Source organism: Amblyomma maculatum, chromosome 5 (assembly GCF_055883805.1).
Source record: "Amblyomma maculatum isolate TAMU_Amacu chromosome 5, ASM5588380v1, whole genome shotgun sequence".
NCBI classification, from domain to species: Eukaryota; Metazoa; Arthropoda; class Arachnida; order Ixodida; family Ixodidae; genus Amblyomma; species Amblyomma maculatum.
In genome coordinates, this window is record NC_139348.1 from 137,396,612 (window position 1) to 137,417,343 (window position 20,732).

Consider the following 20,732-nt stretch of genomic DNA (forward strand, 5'->3'; position numbering starts at 1 on the left):
CCGATGGTATGCAGACGCTGTACAGCAGATATAGATTTTTGTATTTCAACCCCACCAAAACGTGGCTGCTGCAGCAAGGATTCTATCTCGCGACCTTGCAAAATACCACTGAATTATACAGGTTAAAAAACAAAACGCTTGAACATGCGTTGTGAGACCTGGTTAATCGTAATAACCTTAGCAGTGTTAAAAGTTTAAAAAAGAAAACGCATACCTACTTCGTTCATGAATTTTTCTTTAGAGTAAATTCTCATTATGCGGCCAGGAAAAAGGTTCGAATTAACCAAAAGTTCAAATCTGATGTACACCTGTGTAATGGTTGTCTGCATACGAGATGAATGTTCCATGCGTTTGAGGTTCTGAAAGGTCGATTTCACTGATCACAGGCTGCGTCGGTAGTACCTAGACGCTATCGCCTGTCCGAATTAATGAGCATCCGATACTGCGCTCAGTATCAGGGCTTTCGACATGCTCTCAGAACCATACACATTGTGTAAGTTCAACAATGTTCATGAAGTCCAACTCAAAAGGTGCCAAAATTTTATTCCAAGTTATGCCGAGCCCAAATTTGCAACAGCACTTTTACTGCACGTTACACTAACATCACCAAACCAGTTCGAATAAACCATTATTTCACATTAAAAACTACACTGCGAAAAAAAGCACAAATTGTATGCACTGCAAGATGTATTCCTCACATGGCCTTCTAGACGCATTGCTGAAATACCACATGATGGTTCTGGATTTTTGCAGTTTTGCGAGGAAGGCATCAGAAACGGCACTTTTTGCTATATTCAGTTGGTCCGACTAATTTGGTGCTGCATGCTAGCAGGTTAAACTTTCCCGGATTATAATATTCGGCCGTTTCTGCTATAGAATGAACAAGCACAGGTAAGCATCTTTGGGTGCAAATGCAAAAAGAAACAACTTCGAAAATTTCATTCAGAAAAAGAGCCACCGTATGGTGTCTAAATTCACCCAAACACTGCGCTGGGCAAATAGGTGCCCACAGATGGTCCCGAGCCACAATGTAGAAAATAGTTCATGTGCTAAATCCTCGCATATAAAACCTCAAATATCGTGTTCTACTCCTTTCCAATCTATGTATGAGTCCTGGATTAAGTTTTACGTCTGCCCAAGATGTTTGGCAACAGTGACTAGGTGAGTGCCGTCTACACGAGCCCAGTTCATCCATATTTCAGAAAGTATGCGACGACAGTTGAATTCTGCTGCCAAAGCGACTCATATGTGGTGCCAAAACATATTGGGTTATGAAATGGCCTGAAATAAGTAAAAGAACAGTGCAGCAGGCAAAGGGAGGGAAACCAGCAGAGGAGGGGGAGAGGGTGACCGTGAGACAAAGAACTATGGACTAGACAATCTCTAGTGGTTGGCACACTGGCAGATATAGGAGAAAAGGCACACGATACACATGCAGTGCGAACGGTAAATAGCCAATGGCTAGAAGAAAAATTGGACCCAATGAATTGTAACTACACGGCTGCAAAGGACAGCTTGCAACCAAAACTTCACAGTTGAAGAAAAATTTGTCTTGGTCTGCAGATCAAACCCGAGACCAAAACCTGTCCGCAGCAGTCCCTCGACCAACTGAGCTGACCAGGACAGCTAACAAATAACAGAGTTAAGTGGACCAACAACTGGATGTTTGTCCAAAGTGCTTAGGGGAACAAATGGTCTACCATTTCAAACCACTAACTAAACAATGGCCTGAGAATAACTGCATAGATTCCAAATGAAAGGCGACATAACTGAGGGCGGCAGAAACTTTTGTAGGGACATCAAATTTGAAACCTTGTCAGGCAGCAGCGCAAAGAAGGCACGGACATTGTCGTCGGCCATATTATAGCCTTTGTTGTGGAGCAGACATAATCTGGCCAACAGTGATGATTGTGGGCACACTATACATTTCATGCTTCAAACTGAGAAAGTAGGAGTCAAGCTCCGGCCGCAGTTAACTACACTATACATTGCTACATGTTCTGGCAGTGGAGTGTATGATACGAAACTGCAACGCACTGGATCTGCTTTATTCTGCTACACCAGTTCAGAAACATTCCGCAGCGGGGCATAGAGCATGCAGTGTCGGTTCCAGCAATTCGAGTTCAGGTATGGCTGTCTGAGAGCTTTGGCGGCACGAACAGACTGCAGCCAACATCCCAAACTGCATGAAAACTGTTCAAACTGCACGTTGTAATGATAGGCTGCCACCATCCGGCCTCACTGTACTTGCATCAAGCGGCAGTTGACGTAAAATGCAAGTGTTCTCTTACTGAACAAACCGAAGTGTCAACATGCATCACATAGCACAATACTGTTTGCTGCTAAGAGCTGGTGTCGAGTAAGCGGAGCTGTTTCCAAGGAGAGTTCAGGCACCATTCTTGTCAACGAATGGAACAACTTCAGTCTCTTTGCCGTTTATCAATAAACAAGCCAGTCACGCACACCATCGTCTGCTTCAACAGAAGGTGCACTGTTTCGGTCGACACTGTCCACAGAGAAACGTGTTTCCAAACTGTAGACGGTACAGTGCACCATTTTCCCCAGTGCGTATAAAAATGTTTTAAAGAAATGTTTTCCTGAAGCATCCCAACGATTAACCCTAACAATTAAGACAGACCCCATGAAAACTCCAAATGATTTGCCTGGCATTAATTGCTTGAAAAGAAAAAAAAAAAATAGTCTTTTCTTTTTTCTGACATTATTAAGAGCAATTTTTTTAAAGAGCATCGAAATACTAACTAAAAGGCCACACACCCTAAGTGACATGGTGAAGATATTTATAAAACAAAAGGTGTTCAGTACAAATAGAAAAAGGACGATTTGAAAGGTTCTTTTTCAAAGCAGTAGCCGCCAGTTCCACAGAAGCAACGATTTTTCTGACCTAGTTTTAGAAATAGCCTATTTTCCGCCAAGTGGTGCAGTTGATCACCTGCACTGCACTGTTCACACTGCACAAACGCACCACTGAGAAAGAGCACAGCTTTTCTTAGCTAGGCCTGCACAACATCTGCACATTCTTTAATATGGACGAACGGCGTCATGCAAAGGGCGCCAGGATACATCGCTGAAACAAATGGCAAAGTGCAGCACCACAAGAATGAGTTCATCGGTGCAGGCGAATCGAAGACCTGCTCTTTCCTCCAACGCAGTGAACTATAGCCCCCACTTACAGCTTTCAGTTTTTTCCACCAAGGTATTGTTAGTAAACCATTGTCTATGACCTATTTGTAACACTGCTGACAACTTTTAGCACTCAATATCAAAGCAAAAAAAAAAATATATTTCATTGGATAAAACAAATCTGCTAGGTCATTTTAGTTGGAAGAAGTCTCCGCCAGCAATGGTACAGACGTACTGCAGAGAGCATAACATCGCAGGAAGTTGAGCGAACCAGTCCAGCCGGACTATGTGGCAGAATGACATGACTGTGGGCAATCCACCCCTGCACCCTTCCTTGCATCGCCATCATGAGCTGTCACCAAGCGTAGCTAATGACTCAGTTAGAGCTGACTGCATCCTAAATTTTAACATTACATTAGGGCCCTATCAGTTCAGTTCAGGCGTTCAGTCGTGTCCGACTCTTCGTGACCCTATGGACCATGTCACGCCACGCTTTCCGGTCTCTATCTTCCTAACATCACATAACTTCATCTGCAGTGCCTCGAGGATGCCATCTAACCATCGCGTTTGCTGCCTACCCCTTCTCCGGCGACCCTCAACCTTTCCCAACATCAAATCTTTCTCCAGCGACTCCTCTCTTCTCATCAGATGACCAAAGTAGCTGAGCTTTAACTTTAGAATTTGACCCTCCAATGAGCAGTCCGGGTTTATGGTCGACAATATCGACTGATTTGATCTTCTGGCTGTCCAAGGAACTCTCAAGAGTCTTCGCCAGCACCACAATTCAAACGCGTCAATTCTTCAGCGGTCAGCCTTTTTCACAGTCCAACTCTCGCATACTCCCTATACTCCAAAATATTCGGCGTTGTCAGCCTAATGAGCAAAAAATTGCGACCGTGCTTCCAGCAGCCTGTCGTTGCCAGGTGACATGGACAGGCACTGAATGTTGGTTGGTTGTGCGATGTCACAAGACCGCATGGCATGGCCGAGTTGGTGGAACTCGGCTGGCTGGTTCAGTTCAGCAGGTTTAACATCTCAAGTGACCCACGCCTAGGTGGGATGTCGTACTGTGAAGGGCTTACATAATTTTGACTACCTGCGTTCTTTAACGAGCAATAACATCACACAGTACATGAGTGCCTTGTGTTTCGCCTCCACGAAGTTGCGACTGTCACACACGAGATAAGAGCCAGTGTTTCTCGGCTAAGTAATCAAGTGCCTTAATCACTAACTGAGCCACTGTGTAACGGCACCTACCACCCAGGTGGCTACTTCGAGATGGAAGAGTGACATGGGTATCATACCCGCGACTATTAGGTCCCATGTCAGACATGCTGCTCCTAGGCCACACAGGTATATTTGCACAGCTTGGTTCAAGTGGGACACTATACCTATTCTGGGTGGTCTATTAAATATAATGTGGTAGCTTATGACCGCACACTAATGAGTATGTCTAAGATAGTAAAGGCACAAATTAAGAGACTAGTTAGTGATTAATAAGTAACAAAGTGCACACATAAGAACAAGGATTCGCAAGGGGAGCAACAGACAGGTGCCATTAACACTGCGCTCTATATACCTACATTACCCATTACCCTCAAAAACAGCTTAAATCCACCTCCCAAATTCTTTGCTGTGCTTAATGCCGTAATGAGACACTGAGGATAAATTATACGGTAGAGAATTTATGTAAATGAAATACGCAGGCATTGCTATCACTAGCCATTGTCACAAGTGACATTAAATCTGATTTTGTTATGCAGGCCTCCAAGGATAGGCTACACTATCGTTCAATCCACAACAGTGATTCCAGAGTCCCCCTCAAAAAGGCATGACCCAAAATCAAGCGGAGAAGAAAAAACTTCAGCACACACTTAAAACTGCCTGCATCTTCATCAGCAGCAGCCAGACTAGACCCACTGCAGGGTGAAGGCCTCTCCCGTATTTTTCTAATTAACCTGGTCCTGTGCTACCTCCATCCACTTGACCCCTGCGAACTTCTATACCTCTGCCGCCCCCTGCTATGCTCTCCTTCCCATGGAATCCAATTTGTTACCCTAAGTGAACATCGTTTATTCTCTCTTCACGCTACATGTCCTGCCCATGCCCATTTCTTCTTCTTGATTTCCACTAGAATTTCATTAATAGAGTTATTTCTCTGACCCACTCTGCACATTTCCTATCTCTTAATGTTACCCCTAATATTTTTTGTTCCATAGTCCTCTGCATTGTCCTCAACTTAAGCAGAACCCTATTCGTTAGCCTCTTCGTTTCAGCCCCATAGGTGAGTACAGGTAAGATATGACTGCTGTATACATTCCTCTTGAGTGATACCCGTAAGCTGCTAGTCATAATCTGCGAGTACTTGCCATACGAGCAACATCCCAATCTTATTCTCCTAGTTATTTCCCTTTCATGGCCTGGATCTGCGGTTTCTACCTGTCCTAAGTAGACATATTCGCCTAACTTCCAGTGCCTCGCAATTGTAAACTGCTGTTCCTTCCCGAGGCTGTTGAACATTACCTTAGTTTCTGCACATTGATTTCCAAACCTACCTTCCGGCTATTCCTGTCTAAGTCATCAATCATTCTTTGCATCTCATCCCATGAGTTACTTAACAAGGCAATGTGATCAGCGAGTCGCAGATTACTGAGGTATTTTCCGTTAACACTTATCCCCTAACTGCACCCATTCTATGTCTCCGAATACTTCCTCTAAGCAAGCTGCGAATAGTACAGGGGAGATTTTCTCTCCTTGCCTAACCCCTTTCTTTATGGAAATTTTGTTACTTTGTTTATGCAAAAGTATGGATACTGTACAGCCACTATGTACCGATATCTTCCAGTACTTTCACATATGGCTTGTCTACACCCTGACTTCACAATGACCACATGACTGCCGAGGTCTCGACTGAGCCAAATGCTTTTTCGTAATCAATGAATGCTATGTATCAAGGCTGGTTATATTCCAAGGATTCGTCACCTGGTTGATGGTATGGATATGATCGATAGTAGAGTACCCCTTCCGAAAACCTGCTTGACCTTTTGCTTGATTGAAGCCTAAGGTTGTCCAGACTCTGCTAGCGATTACCTTAGTAGATACCTTCAGATAGTAAGGTGATTGGTCTAATTTTTGAAGTCTTTAGCATCCCCTTTCTTAAGAATTAAGGTAATGTTCACGTCCTTTCATGGTTCCTGTGCCGTTGATGACACCAGGCATTGCTTATATAGCGTGGCCAGTTTTCTTAACAAAATATCCCTTCAGTCCTTCAACAAATCTGTAGTTACCTGATCCTCCCCAGCTGGTTTCCCGGCTTTCATAGTTCGTTTTCCCGGCTTTCATAGTTCATACCGGTTTCTTTCCTTGTTCTTTATCACTGAAGGACCGTCTGACTGCTTTCCAATACTGCCAATCTCATTGTTGTCCTGACTACTTGGGCTACTGTAGAGATCAGTATAGAACTCCTGGGTTACTTTGACTATCGTGTCCATATTCATGATAACATTGCCCGCCTTGTCCCTTAGCACAAACATCCGATTTTTGCCAATGCCCAATTTCCTTTTCACCCCTTTAAGGCTGCCCTCGTTTTTTAGAGCATGCTCCATTTTCCCCATGTTAAATTTGCTCATGTCAGCCACCATACATGGGTACCATCAAGCGTTGACAAAAACAGAGTCGTACAGATTTCCGCATAATGGGGCTAGTGAGGCCTTTGCTTTAGAAGTGTTCAATTTTTCAAATCTGATTTTATCAGCAATACCGTATATATCTGAATTTAACGAGTTTTTTTCATGATTTTTGGCTCCGAAAGTCCACCCTCGCATTACCGGCAAATACTGCGATTCGGTTCGACTAAAGCAGCACGGGCACAGACATATTGAACCTGCCACTGCTCAATTTCGGATTCTGTAGTTTTATGATGTTATGTTCGCAACGTGGGTATTAGGGAAGCCAAATCAGCCAAATTCCAATCCATCCAAAGTCGAAACGTTGCGCTTTTTGCTCGTGAGCTCAGAATCGCGTTGTCCCCTTCATCACGCGCTTGTCACATTTTTCACAGTTGATTAGCGCGGTTACTTCTGTTGGTATCGAATTTCGCACGATGGCAACGTGTCGTGCACGGTACGATGCTCGCCTCAGAAAAGCTATTCTGATAGCAGAAGAAATGAAATTCTGCAGCAGCTCGACAGCTCGACGTTATTATTCTACCTTATGTGAGTGGCAGATGCAGTGAGAGGTGATTTTTAATTGAAAGCTTGGCCACAAAGGCTTCCGAATTGTCTGGGAGGATGAGGAGTGAAAAGGACGACCCGGTTTCCGAGAGCTCTGCCTCCTCCTCCGATGACGAATGAGCGTTTTTGATTAGACTGCAATGACCATAATGACTATTTAAAGGCACTTTTTCAAGCGCTTATCTCGCGTTACTTTTGTGGTTTTATTTTTTCCCAGTGGTCAATATGCAAAGTCGCCCCTCGCGTTACGTTCGAGTAAATACGGTAAATGCATTTGACTGCCAAACAAAACATCAATAATCAACAAAGGGAAAATAAGCCAAACAACAAATTTTTGCTAAGAAAAAGAAAAATAGAGAGTTCTATGCATTCCCTTGAATGCTAGCTTGCCTTTATTCGAGGCAAGCACCACACTAGAATAAGACTCTTCTCAATGTTTATTTTACGCCGTACTTTTAACACTCCCACTCACAACAGTAATGCATCACTCGTCATAAATTATAATCAGAAAACGTACAACAGGGAGCACGTCCCTGACAACTTTAAAGTAAAATCCATACAATGTAAAAGAAGTCACATGTTGCTAGTGCAAGATACAACTGTACAACCCTCTGTATTCACCAGCAGACCAAAGAATTAGCATTGAAGAAGTTCCAGTCCTCAAATGAACACAAACTTTTGTTGACTTCAACTTCCAAAGGTAGCTTCACACCTCCTTTCACAACTGAAGCTCAATCACAGAAGAGGAAGGCCTACTGCGTCCGGTCTAAGCATATCACATGTCAATCTAGTCGACGTCGTCGAACTGGCCTTCTACGACGTGAAACGTAGGAGGCTTCTGCCGTGCTGACGTGGCATGGATGTCTGCGGGAAGGAAGTAGTGCGGTCCAGACAAGTACGGATCCATCGGTGCTGTGGAAACAACAAGCGAATGTCAAGGTCAATGACAGAACCTTACAGAAGCATGAAGAATGCCCTTCTATATTCTATAAAGCAGAAAAAATTTGCTGCATAAATTGTGTAACTGCTGATAGCACAACACTGCAATTTAATGCAAAAGTGCACGCACTTTTTTGTGAAAGGTTTATACAGAGAAATTAAGCGCTAACCACATGAGGCGATACAACGCACGACGGACTAAGGACCGCCAAAGCACTGCTGCTCGTCGTGTCACTCAAGTTCCGGGTTTAGAAAATTTTGCGTGTCGCCCGGAAGCAGCTGAGGAAGCCAATCGCAGAAGACTTTAGAGTACACAACTTCAGTTCTGGCTTTTCTGCGAGTGAAGAACGCAAGAACCTGCAGACGCTCCCATCATCTGGCCACGCGAGCGCGTGCGTGTGTTATAATATATATATATATACACACACAGACAGGGTGTCCAAGCTAACTTTAGCAAAGGGTTAAAAAATGGAACGTTTGAGGTAGACGAGAGAAACCACCTGCATACACCTAACTATTGCATTTAGGCAACAAATGTAATTTACCGAGTTGGAGAGCATCTTCTAAAACCGCCATTCCATCTATTTTCGATAAAGAAAGCTTCACGTGTATCGTTTTTCCAAGCCTTAAAGAAAGCCGTGAAATACAAAAAATATCAGGTGTCTGGCGCATTCGTGCGCCACGATTCTGCTGCTCTCAACCTGGCTTTCAGTGAATGAAATCGGCTGCGGCATTAGATCCATGACCCCGCTAAGCGGCAGACCAATAAGACTGCGGCGGTTGTTCGTCTGCTTCAAGCGTCGGCGCGCATGACGATGCAAGTCGCAACAAGCTCACCGCGCCGGCTGCAACCAACGCCAACATATCAGCCTGCCGTCGGGACTGGGCTGTCGAGTCACGGCCGCAGCTGATTTCGTTCACTCGGGCCATGATTGAGAGCACCGCAATCGTGGCGCAAGAATGCACCGGTCACCCGATATTTTTTGCATTCCGCGGGCTTTCTTTAAGGCTTGGAAAAAAAATACACATGAGGCTTTTTTTATCGAAAATAGATGGAATGGGGGTTTTAGAAGATGCTCGCCAACTCTGCAAATCACATCTGTTGTCAAAAGGCAATAGTTAGTAAATTAGAAAAATTATCTTAATTACTAATTAGTTATTTACAAAACAAAAAACTGCCTATGGTGCACCAGATGGCTGGCAGCTGTAGATGGTTTCTCTGGCCTATCTAAAATGTTTCATTTTTAAACCCTTGGCTAAAGTTAGCTTGGACACCCTTATATATATATATATATATACACACACACACACACACACACATAATATATGAATGCATCGAGACAGTTCAGTAAAATCTTGGTAGGGTAATAAAAAAAAAAAAGGCTGTGCATCAAGACATTGTTGATTTTCGAAAGCCAGGAAAAAATCACTTCTTGCAATATGTCTGCTGTACAGTAGTGCACCACTGCGCCGTGTCCCTCAAAAACACGACGCATTATAAGAATTTTCATCAGTGTTTTACCGTACATCATGCTGTTTAGTGAAAGAAACGGAATACTACCGTAACTGAACTCCCCTCGACCGAACAATGAGGCAGCGGTAGCAAAGCAACGCTGAAAACGCGCCGCTCTGTCGCCAAGTCCAGTCACTTTGCGCGCTGTACATCAGCGGCAACGACAGGCGGTGGCGGCACGCGACGCATTGCCAAGCATTGTCGCCTCATGCGGTTACCACTTTAGCATACAGCAGACAGAATCCGTGTGGTACACGAGCAAATGACAGCTTTTTCACTCAATGGTGCCTTTGAAAAATGGTTTCAGTATACAAATTACTTGTGCCCTATTTTTTCATACCCATACGCATTTAGGTAAATCTCCTGGCTCGCTGATAAACATTCATTTTTCTTTAAATAAATACATAAAGTGTCAGAACTGTACACCTCAGGATTTGCAGCTGGCAGCCTATTTGCATCCTAAGACAAAAGATACCCCAGCCGCATGGAACTACTTACGTTCCTCTATCTATTCCCAAATTTTTTTTTTATTTATGTATTTATTCAAATACCTCACAGGCTCAGACTGTGAGGAGGGTTACATAACTGGGGTGCGAAACCAGTTATGCAGTTTGCCAGCAAGAACTTCTACGCCATATGTTTTCTAAGGTGGGCTCTTTAGTAATCGTCCCTCCCTCTACACCAACTCCCCTCTGTGTAAGTCACCTTTGCGACTCACAAAGCAGTACACTGGCCTCACAATCAAGGTACACCTCGCCACAGCTACAAGAATTGTTACGCAACATTTACCTGGAACTGGAGCCACTTAGATCTAAGTAGGACCTAGTACTTTACTCCAAAACCATCAGCTAGCATCTGATTTAGGTCGTCATTAATTGGTGTGCACTGCCCTCTAGTCACCAGTACAATGCAGACAGCCTGCAGCGTGTGCACTGTCTGTATACGGCAGCAACAAGGCAAGCAGAGATCCCATTGTAGACGACGCAACTGCCACCTGACCGGGTAGGATCAGGGTGTACTTTGTAAACAGTATACAAGCTTCTCGTAACGCTATTTCCGTTGCCTATCTTGCGCTCACTACACTGCTCGTTCTATAGTCTAGACCGGTGGTTCTCGGCCATGGATATGCCGGGGACTGAACACAGGAACGTGATGACAGTGGCTGAAACAACGGGGACATATTGACTTCCCAGTAAAGAGGAAGCACTCCTTCTTGATTCCTGACATATTGCAACAAAAAAGGACACTGATATAAAACAGAATTTAGATAAGGGAATCTGAACTGCAGCAAATATGAGTTGGTAAGAATGTTTGGTTACAAGAGACCTGGGTTACAAGAGATATTTTTTGGGTCCCTTGAGTATCTCTACGCTGGGCTCGTAAGAACGATTTCGTAATTCTCCTTCTTTAGCATAAGGATGCTGGAGGGCGTTGAGGGAACCGACAACAGCGGCAGTAAGCAAGAAAGAAAAAAAGATTAAAATGACCAAAAATTTCGAGAAGCTGCTCCTGAGTATAGATTTTGAAGACCAACGGATGCGTTTCAAAATTTGCACACGCAAAATTCAAAACAAATGAAAGACAAATCAGCGAGAGTTACTCTACACAGATGTGTGGCGCCACCTAGCGAAATTGACACAAAACAGCACAACAGTCTCGTGTGGCTAGGGAGCAGCACACGAGGTGCAAAACATGTTAGAAACGGCAGTCATAAAGAAATGAACATGCAGCAACATAATTCCACATGCAACAAGGCCAAAGTGCACCCCTGGAATTTTCACTGGGAACAGTATCTTGTATCTGGTTCCTAACGCACGCACCCTCCTTTCCCAGTATGTACACACGTCAGAACAGGGAAGGCAACACCGCACTTGATGTACATTGTCGTACAGTTCTAACTATAACACGGTCACTGATTTCAAATCAACATTGTGTCCAACATATCGATGTAAAGTGATGCAAGCACAGAAGGACCCGGACGTGGTGCTTCACATGGCCTGCTACTTGGCTTTATTGTGTGGCCGGGTTGGACGCAACGATGCTCTGAAAGCAGTGACCATGTTACAGCTAGAAGTGGACAAGGCTATACCTAGCATTCTCCTCCTAGAGTCCACATGCACATATCAAAGCTAATCTTAGCCACTGCTTCCTTGGCAGATAATGCACATCTTTATTATTATTTCTTTTTTTTTTCTTCACGCTTGATCACTAGAGCTGGAAGATAATTCTGGATCCCCACTCTGGCAGAAAATGCAGTTTTCAATTTCAGGGACAAGTTTACAGAGCTTCTTCGTTCATTATAACAAAGTGGTGCAGTGGCACCATTCATTTTACCCGAGACACAGTGCCAAAGTTGTAATACCATATTTTCACCGCAATTACGCCTTTGTTTGCAATAAGTGAGCGTTCATTTCAACTGTGGCTGTTACAAGTGCACTAAGCTATAATGTATTATTCTAAGTTGTGTGCACTATGTACAGGCTGTTTCAAGCAATTTGAGCTAAGGGCTTGCCACAAATGCCAATGTGCTTCCAGATTGATAATGTATTATTCTAAGTTGTGTGCACTATGTACAGGCTGTTTCAAGCAACTTGAACTAAGGCTTGCCACAAATGCCAATGTGCTTCCAGATTGACAGCGCTATAAAAGCATAGGGTAAAAAAGTACAGTTAGGTGGTCTTTTTTATAAATTGCGCCCCTCTTTTGAACTACAGATAAAAGGATCATGCAGAAGTTACGTCCCTACAAAAAAAAAACACACACAAAAAAAAACTGAATTGGATGTTCCTGAGCCTCTCGATATTAAGCAATGTGTACTCTAGGCAAATTTACATAACTGATTTTAGCTAACTGATTAGGCAAAATGCCAGGCTTACTGCAAGTTATGCCACACAACGGGAAACGATATGCGACTGGTTTCACCCATCTGCAGTCATTTTAAGCACTGACTCGGGTTATAAAAATACCCTTTAAATACAAATACCACTTACGTGGCCCGATTTCAGGCTCCCAGTTTTCAGGTTCAACATCATCATCTTTGGTGTCTATTGTTATGCCCCCAGAGTAGGCTGCTTCAATTTCGTCTTCCCAACCTGGGGCAAAAAAAGAAAAGAAGCAAAAATAAGAGTTTGAGAGGTAGCAAGGAAAGGTGGCTAAGTATGCCATCTCATGCAAGAACTTGTGATGGTTCCAAATACGCTTGGACTCCTCGGAATGTTTTTTTCTGGGAAGAGGAGAAAGGAAGGGGCGGGTTTGAGCATTTAATAAATGCCCCGACCTTTATCCTTCCTCTTTTAGAACTAATAATGCAAATGTCCTGAACAATTCGTTTCACTATATAGCTATTCCTTACAACTGAATTTTTCAGTTCTTGTGAAAGGGTATGCATCTACATGTCGTTTTTCTATGCATACCAGGTAGAAAGGAACAAAAGGCAGGACACATAGGTGTTCCTCGGCGCTTTTTGAAAGCTGCAGGCATTCTTTGAGGCTAAATAGATTAAACAGACTTAGGCGCTAAGTACTGGAAGCTTACAGACATCCTAAACCTTAATTATGACTGGTTTATTGCAATAAGTGTTGCGTTACCTTCAATTCAAATGTGAGCAGCTCACTCATACATGGTGCCCCACAACATACTACATCGGATATTAAGCAATAGACTTAATGCCTCTAGACTGGGGCACATCAATGCTTCTAGCTTAAGGGTGCCAAAACAGCTTTTAAAATGTTGCGAGGAACCTCGCCTGTCTACGCTTCCACACTCTACTGCCTAATAAGCAAGCAAAAGGAAACACAAAGATGCAGGTCGGCCCTAAAAAAGTCAAAATACAATTAACATCAACTGCCTGTACTGTGAAACACACTGATAAAAGCATAAGACATTATGGTCAGTCCTTAAATTAGAAGAGTAAAAGAAATAGGCATTATGGATGGATTGAACGGTTTGAGCAAACAAAAACCACTGCACAAGACCAAAAAATTTGTGAACGCCACTTTAAGAACCTCTGCTCTACGTTTAAAGATCCTTATGAAAACTCCCCCCCCCCCCCTACACAGACTTATTGCACTGTTCATTGTGGCATTTCACAAATGCTCTACCATTACAATGCTGTCACCCAATACATTAAAAAAATCAGACACTTCAAACAGACATCAGTTCAAGAACCTCCATTCCAACAAATGTAGCAGACAGTCAATCAAAATGACCCTAATGACACTGTCTAGCTATGACACTAAGGGGGAAAAATATTAACTAAAACTACACAATCCTAAACAACATGCCTGTTAGCATTATTCTGCACATGCAAACACCGGCAAGTAGTAAGAAGCACTCAGAAAACTTAGTTTTCTTTCAACTAAAGGCGTATGCAGCATAAAAATTTTTAATTTGTGGACGGATCCTCATGAGCTTTAGTGCACTCCTGCTTTCCATGACCAATTTACAAACATCACTTAGGAGGGCAATGCCAACATTCATACCAGTGTGCTTCATCTGCGCAAATGCTGCGAAGTGATGGTTTGGAAACTAGCTGCTCTGGGATGCTTTGTGCGGATAGAACAATTTAAATGAAACGCACCTGACTAAGGATTATGTGGAGGTAAAAAGAAACAATAATTTTGACTGTATTATGCAGAGCATGAGTTAATGGGTGCCATTTTAGTACCTTTGATTTTGATGGACCCAAGGCGCCAGGTCGAACGAATTGGCAGGTCAAATTAACAACTCCACAGTAGTGTATTTGACTTATTATTAATGAGTTTATTGCAATTATGTGTGCTAATACCCGTAGATGAAAATTAGCAAAAAATGTTCAAGATGTTTGCTTTGAGAAATGTGTTAATCTTACAACTAAATCTGTATGTAACGGTCGATTACTAGCTAAGCCAAATATACCAAGATATTGATATGTCAGGAGGGGTGTACCATCCCAAAAAGGTACAGATCAATTTGAACTACCTAGGGTTCTTTAGAGCCCACAGACGTCGCCAATCACACACTTTTCAATGCTACTTTATCAAAATGTAGCTGCGACAGCTAGTAATTGATTTCCTTGTGCAATTGCCATAGCAGGTTCAAGTACCAAGTTTCCACTCTCCAGCACCCTTGAGGAGGGTGTATGTCCTCTGAGCTCAGCAACTCATTTCCCCCTAGACAGTTTTTAGAGAAACTATGATCAGGTTGAACGTTTTCGGTTGGGGGAAACATCATGCACACACTCTTCCACTTCAAAAGTAAGGTGCCTGAAGTGGCCCAGATAAGCACGCCTCCAAGACACACAAGCAACAAGAAACAGTTAATCTTGCGAGAAAGTTGTAATGCAGACTGAAGCACATTTAGGCATTGTGACATGTCTGAAGACGAAAATGTTGAATCGCAACCAATATGCAGTGTAAACATAGAGAGCTTCCACAAGCTGCTCCAGTTGTTTGACCACTCCTGCAATTAGCAACGGCACCTTCTTCATAGTCAATTGGCTCATCTTTCACGTCATCCCCGGCCCTGTAGTCAACTTCACCGTTCTGAATTTCAATGTCATTGGCTTCAGCAGCATCAGCTTTGACGGCATCAGCATCAACAGCATCACTTTCAGCAGCTGGCTTTGCACACGCAGTCACAAGTCCATCTTTCGAACTCCACTCATTGCCTGCGGTCGTGCACTGGACTTGCACGCATGTGCTAATACCCAGAGGATGGTCGTCTGGTGCCTTTATCGTCACACGCTTCTCTGAAAAATAAATTCAAGATGAAACAGTTTAGTTAGCAAACCTTTCAGCACAGACTGCCTTTGTTTGCTCTATACAACAAAAGTGCACAAAAATTTCCATCCCAGAAACCTGAGAATAATAATTTGTTTACAGGAAAGGACAGGAGCAGTATCTGTCACACTTGCTCTGTGGGCACCTGAACCGCTCCATAAGGGAAGGGAGGAAGGTGAGAGTAAAAGTGGAAAGGGAGGAAGAGGAGCCATAGTTGAGGGCTATGGGGTAATTTAGACCACCTGGGGATCTTAAACGTGCGCCGACGTTAAAGATCCAGAAAAAGTTTCACCCCCGGAACCTGGAAAAGTGAACATCGCCAATGGTGCACTACCTAGCAGCGATAGTGAGAACCACAGTTACACACGAAAAGAGTTAGCTTTTTAAGCGTTTTGCGTGCGTAACAAACAGCACTTATGCCACTATGAAACACATCAACTCAGTGCTATTGGATACAGCTGAAAACAGCCCCAAGCATAGACTGTGAAGCTTATTGTGCCTTAAAGCGAGCCCTCATTTACCACGTTAGGAAAATTCCATGCAAATCGATATTTTCAAGAAAGGACAAGAAGAACTAGTTGGGCACCACCATTTTTTAGCCAGATACATCAATGCAATCCACCGAGCGATTACAAAAACGACAAGGCTGCAAAGTTTTGCGTCTACAGTGCTGAGATGGGCGCACGATTGTTTTCTGTCAAACCTACGCGCAGAAATATAACCAATAATAACAAAAAGCAGAGAGACAGGCAGTGACTGAAGCCAGGTAGGGCAACTGGCAAGCAGTAAATATACATCTCTTAGACGAAACGGTTGCAATATCAAAATATCGCGCCCTCTTCAACCTCGACACGATATCAATCATATCATGAACAATGCATGGATAGCAAAGGCTGACGCAGCACAACGGAGACCAAGACGCGCTGAATGCTTAATTTTCAAAGACAACTGCCACAGACCAGCGTTGCAATTCATACTGGTTTTTACAACGTAATTAAAGCACAGCGACAGAAAAGGGGCAGATGAGACTAGCCCGAGCCTCCCAGAAGCTTTTCCTTATTTGCGCTGCTACAGCGTGCTCAGCTTAGGTCGGCGTGCACGTTGACTGCTTGGACGATTGTTGCTGGCTCACCGATGTCGCGACAAGACGGCTCTAAAAAGACTAACCAGTGTTCCGCTCTTCCACACTTTCGCTGTTTTCGTCGGTCATGTCCTTGAAAGAGCCTGTCATCAGTAATCGAGCCCAGTATTACAGCACACTGCGTGAAGTTGACGCAGCCAGTTCAGTGGTTCACCAGAAAACGGCCGGTCTCGACTCTCGGGGGAGAGCGCGCTTCCGGATGCTTCCGGCGCGTCTCTCTGCCTCTACCAGACGTCGGCAGATGGCGCAAAGCCGAAAAGCGCGAAATATGCAAAGAAATAGCCAACTAAAGTACGCCGGAATCAATTTTCTAAGTTAGGTTTTAAACAAGAAAGTTAATTCTCGTCGCCAGGCGTAGTCTGTTAACGTAGTGCTGTTGAAGTGTTAAAAAACATGTTGCGGCTACCATGGCGGTTAACTGTTGTTGATGCGTTTTTTTTTTTTTTTTTTTTTTTTCGTGTCAGTGCACCGTTACTAGAACATGCGTCGGACTGTGCAGAGTTGATGGGGAAGAGGATGGACGGACGGGAAAACTTTAATGCCCGACGGATACAGGGGACGGAGCACCTCCCGCCTATACAACGGCCATTATCGTTGAGCTTCGACGGTGTCTTCGGCCAGTCGGATCACCTGCCTGTCGCTGGTGTGCAGCATGCGCTGTAGGCCGATGGCATCACCCTGTGGGCCACGCAAGGTTTCCTTGGAGATATTGAGGCCAACCTGCAGCAAGCGGCAACCATAGTGGACCATTATGCTCGCCGCTGCGGCCTTGCTCCCCTCAAAAATTTGAATTTGTACACATACGCCCCTCACCAAGTGTACGGCCAAAATTGAGCTCTGTTTTGAGACAGGGCCAATTCCTGAACGCACAGAAGTCCGGGTACTGGGGCTCTTCACTCATCAACATAGCTGGTCGGACACTACCTTGGCGAAACTCCGTAAGGTGGGGTACCAAGTGGGCCGCATGGTCCGCCGCGTTTCTAACAAAAGTGCGGTGCTACGGTGCAAAGAAGCCTTGCGGCTGGCGCATGCATTCGTGACCAGTCGAATCCTGTATTCGACTCCTTACCTCCATACTGCGCAAAATTTTTAAGAGAGCCCTCGATCTCCCCGTGAACACCTCCAACCAGCATCTACTGGGCCTGCGGACATGGTGAATAAGTTCTGAGAGATCCGAGAGGCTCACTTAAACAACCAATACACACGTCTTTCTAAGACACTGTCGGGTCGCCGCCTCCTTGCTCGGCTACACATCCAACATACCACCTTTATGGAAGAGCGTGTACGTCTCCATTTCGAGTTGAGATGCGCTTTCCACGTACGCCCTCTTCCTAAAAACATGACACGTGAAGACCGCAATGGCCGGAGCCTGGCGCGGGCGGAAGTCCTGGGCCGCCATTATGGTTCGAAACCCGGCATTTATTACGTGGACGCCTCCGGCCTCCACCATGGAGGATGGTACACGGCCGCTGGGATCCACCAGTCCAAAACTGTTAACGGGCTTACATTTCGAGCCCGCGACATAACTCGCGCGCAGGAGGTCGCCATTGCGCTAGCAGCTACTCACACTGATTCCAATATAATTATCACCGACTCGCGAGGAACCTGTCAGAACGTCAAGCAAGGCTAGGCTCCATACTTAGCCTACCGAATACTTCAAAATTGCACCTACACCGGGGACCCCGCTCACCGGAAAATAGGTTGGTTTGGTTAGTTTGGTTTGTGTTAACGTCCTCCCTTTCCTTACCTTTAACCTTACTCTTTAACCTTCCTCCCTTTCTTTACGTGGGCCCCGCCGGGGTGATGCAGTGGTAAGACGACCGACTACTGTGCCGGAGTACCCGGGTTCGAACCCGACCTCGGCGGCTGTGTTTCGATGGAGGCGAAACGAAGAGGCGTCCGTGTGCTGTGCGATGTCAGCGCACGTTAAAGATCCCCAAGTGGTCGAAATTACTCCGTAGCCCTCCACTACGGCTCCTCCCTCTCTCTTTCCACTTTTACTCCCACCTTCCCTCCTTCCCTTACGGAGCGGTTGAGGTGTCCACAGAAAACAAGTGAGACAGTTACCGCGCCTTTCCCTTCCTATAAATCAATCAGTTTTTTTATGCGAAGCATATTAACGTAGGTTTCGGGCCTTCGCGCGACGCCCGGCGGTGGCCACCATTGACCCTGAAGTGGGGTCACGTGACATGACGTCACGTGATGACGTCACACCGGCTGCAGATGGGGCCTCATATCGCGCCGTCGGTCGCCTCCCGGCAGTGGCCACCATTGACCTTGAAGTGAGATCACATGATGTGACGTCACGTGATGACGTCACACCGGCTGCAGATGGGGCCTCATATCGCGCCGTCGGACGTCGCCCGGCGGAGGCCTCCACGCTTCGGTTCGCGCCGTCGCGCGCGACGCGGCGGCGGCGCCACCATCGCTACATCACGTGATATTGTCACGGTGTGAAGTCTCTGATCAGAAGTCACCGCGGGACACAGGAGTAACAGAAGTCACAGTGCGGCAGAAAACTAGCAGGCCCGCTTCGACAGAAGAACTTCAGTTTTCTTCGCCTCGAGGAGACGAACGTCGGTTTCTTCGCCTCGAGGAAGCACACGCTCGCGATCAGCACAGAGGGAAGATAAAGAATGCAGCGTGTCATTGCCCCCCCGGATACAAGAAGCATCGTCCCGATGCTGGAAGTGTGGGTAGAGATAAAAAAGCCATTGCACGAAGGGCAGTTGCTCACGCACAGAAAGAGTCAACACTATCGATCGTAATACGGTTTCAGGCGGACCACGTGGACCACGTCCGGGAGCGTGGAGCGTCGGGACTTTTTAAATCCATCAGGAACAACCTCATAGTTTAGGTCCCCAACTTGGCTTACCACTTTGTACGGGCCAAAGTAACGACACAGCAGTTTCTCGCTGATGCCTCGTCGACGTACAGGAAACCAAACCCAGACACGGTCTCCGGCTGTGTACCGGGCGTCACGGTGTCGGAGGTTGTATCGTTGGGCATCGCGGCGTTGATGATTCTGAATTCGCAGCCGGGCCAGCTGACGGGCCTCTTCGGCGAGGTGCAGAAAAGTGTGAACATCTGGTTGTTGGTTGCCGTCGTCTAGATGTGGTAACATGGCATCAAGCGTTGTGGTCACTTCGCGGCCATGGACCAGACGGAAAGGTGTCATGTTCGTTGTTTCCTGGACCGCTGTATTGTATGCAAAGGTAACGTACGGGAGCACTTCATCCCACGTTTTGTGCTCTACGTCGACGTACATTGAGAGCATGTCAGCGAGTGTTTTGTTCAAGCGTTCGGTCAAGCCGTTCGTTTGAGGATGGTAAGGTGTTGCCTTCCTGTGTTCAGTATGACTGTGAATTAAAATCTGCTGCAGCAATTCGGCTGTAAATGCGGCTCCTCTGTCAGTAATCAAAATCTCCGGTGCGCCATGGCGCAGGACAACGCAATTGATGAAAAACTTTGCGACCTCTAAGGCAGTACCGTTGGGTAGAGCGGAGGTTTCCGCGTATCGTGTAAGGTAATCAGTGGCAATAATGACCCACCGGTTACCGGAGTGTGAAAGGGGAAATGGTCCCAGCATGTCCATGCCAATCTGCTGGAAAGGCCCGACGGTGGGTCTATTGGCTTCAAGGGTCCGGTGGGCTTAGTCGGCGGCACCTTACGACGCTGACAGTTGTGACACGTTTTCACATAGTGTGAAACGTCTGAGTGAAGTCGAGGCCAGTAGTACTTTTCCTTGAGCCTTGCAAGCGTGCGGGTGACTCCCAAATGTCCAGAGGTTGGTTCATCGTGGCAAGCTTGTAAGATTTCATCCCGTAGACACATAGGTACAACAATCAGGTACGGCGTTTGGCTGGCGGAAAAGTTTTTCTTCATGAGGACACCATTGCGCACACATAACGATGACAGAGCACGCTTGAAAGCTCTCGGAGCGGTTGTACATGCACCGTTTAGATAGTCCATGATGTGACGAAGTTCGGGATCTGCAGACTGTCTTT

General features: G+C 45.4%; 1 protein-coding gene across 1 annotated transcript; it reads right to left on the minus strand.

Annotated features, from left to right (window-relative positions):
- Positions 1 to 523: 523 nt before the first annotated feature.
- On the minus strand, positions 524 to 16,930 carry LOC146189698 (uncharacterized). Its single transcript, XM_084604470.1, has 4 exons — positions 16,752 to 16,930; positions 15,284 to 15,553; positions 12,816 to 12,917; positions 524 to 8,285 (listed from the first exon to the last, which is right to left on the minus strand). Exons 1-4 carry the CDS (start codon positions 16,813 to 16,815, stop codon positions 8,161 to 8,163), a joined length of 561 nt encoding a protein of 186 aa, XP_084460596.1. The 5' UTR covers positions 16,816 to 16,930; the 3' UTR covers positions 524 to 8,160.
- Between the last annotated feature and the right edge of the window lie 3,802 nt (positions 16,931 to 20,732).

Coding starts and splice junctions, on each gene's coding strand:
- LOC146189698 (XM_084604470.1), bottom strand. CDS start 16,815: ATGACAGGCTCTTTCAAGGACATGACCGACGAAAACAGCGAAAGTGTG. Junction 12,918..15,283: donor GCCAATTGACTATGAAGAAG/GTGCCGTTGCTA, acceptor TTTTTGCCCCAG/GTTGGGAAGACGAAATTGAA. Junction 8,286..12,815: donor GGAGCCTGAAATCGGGCCAC/GTAAGTGGTATT, acceptor TTGTTTCCACAG/CACCGATGGATCCGTACTTG.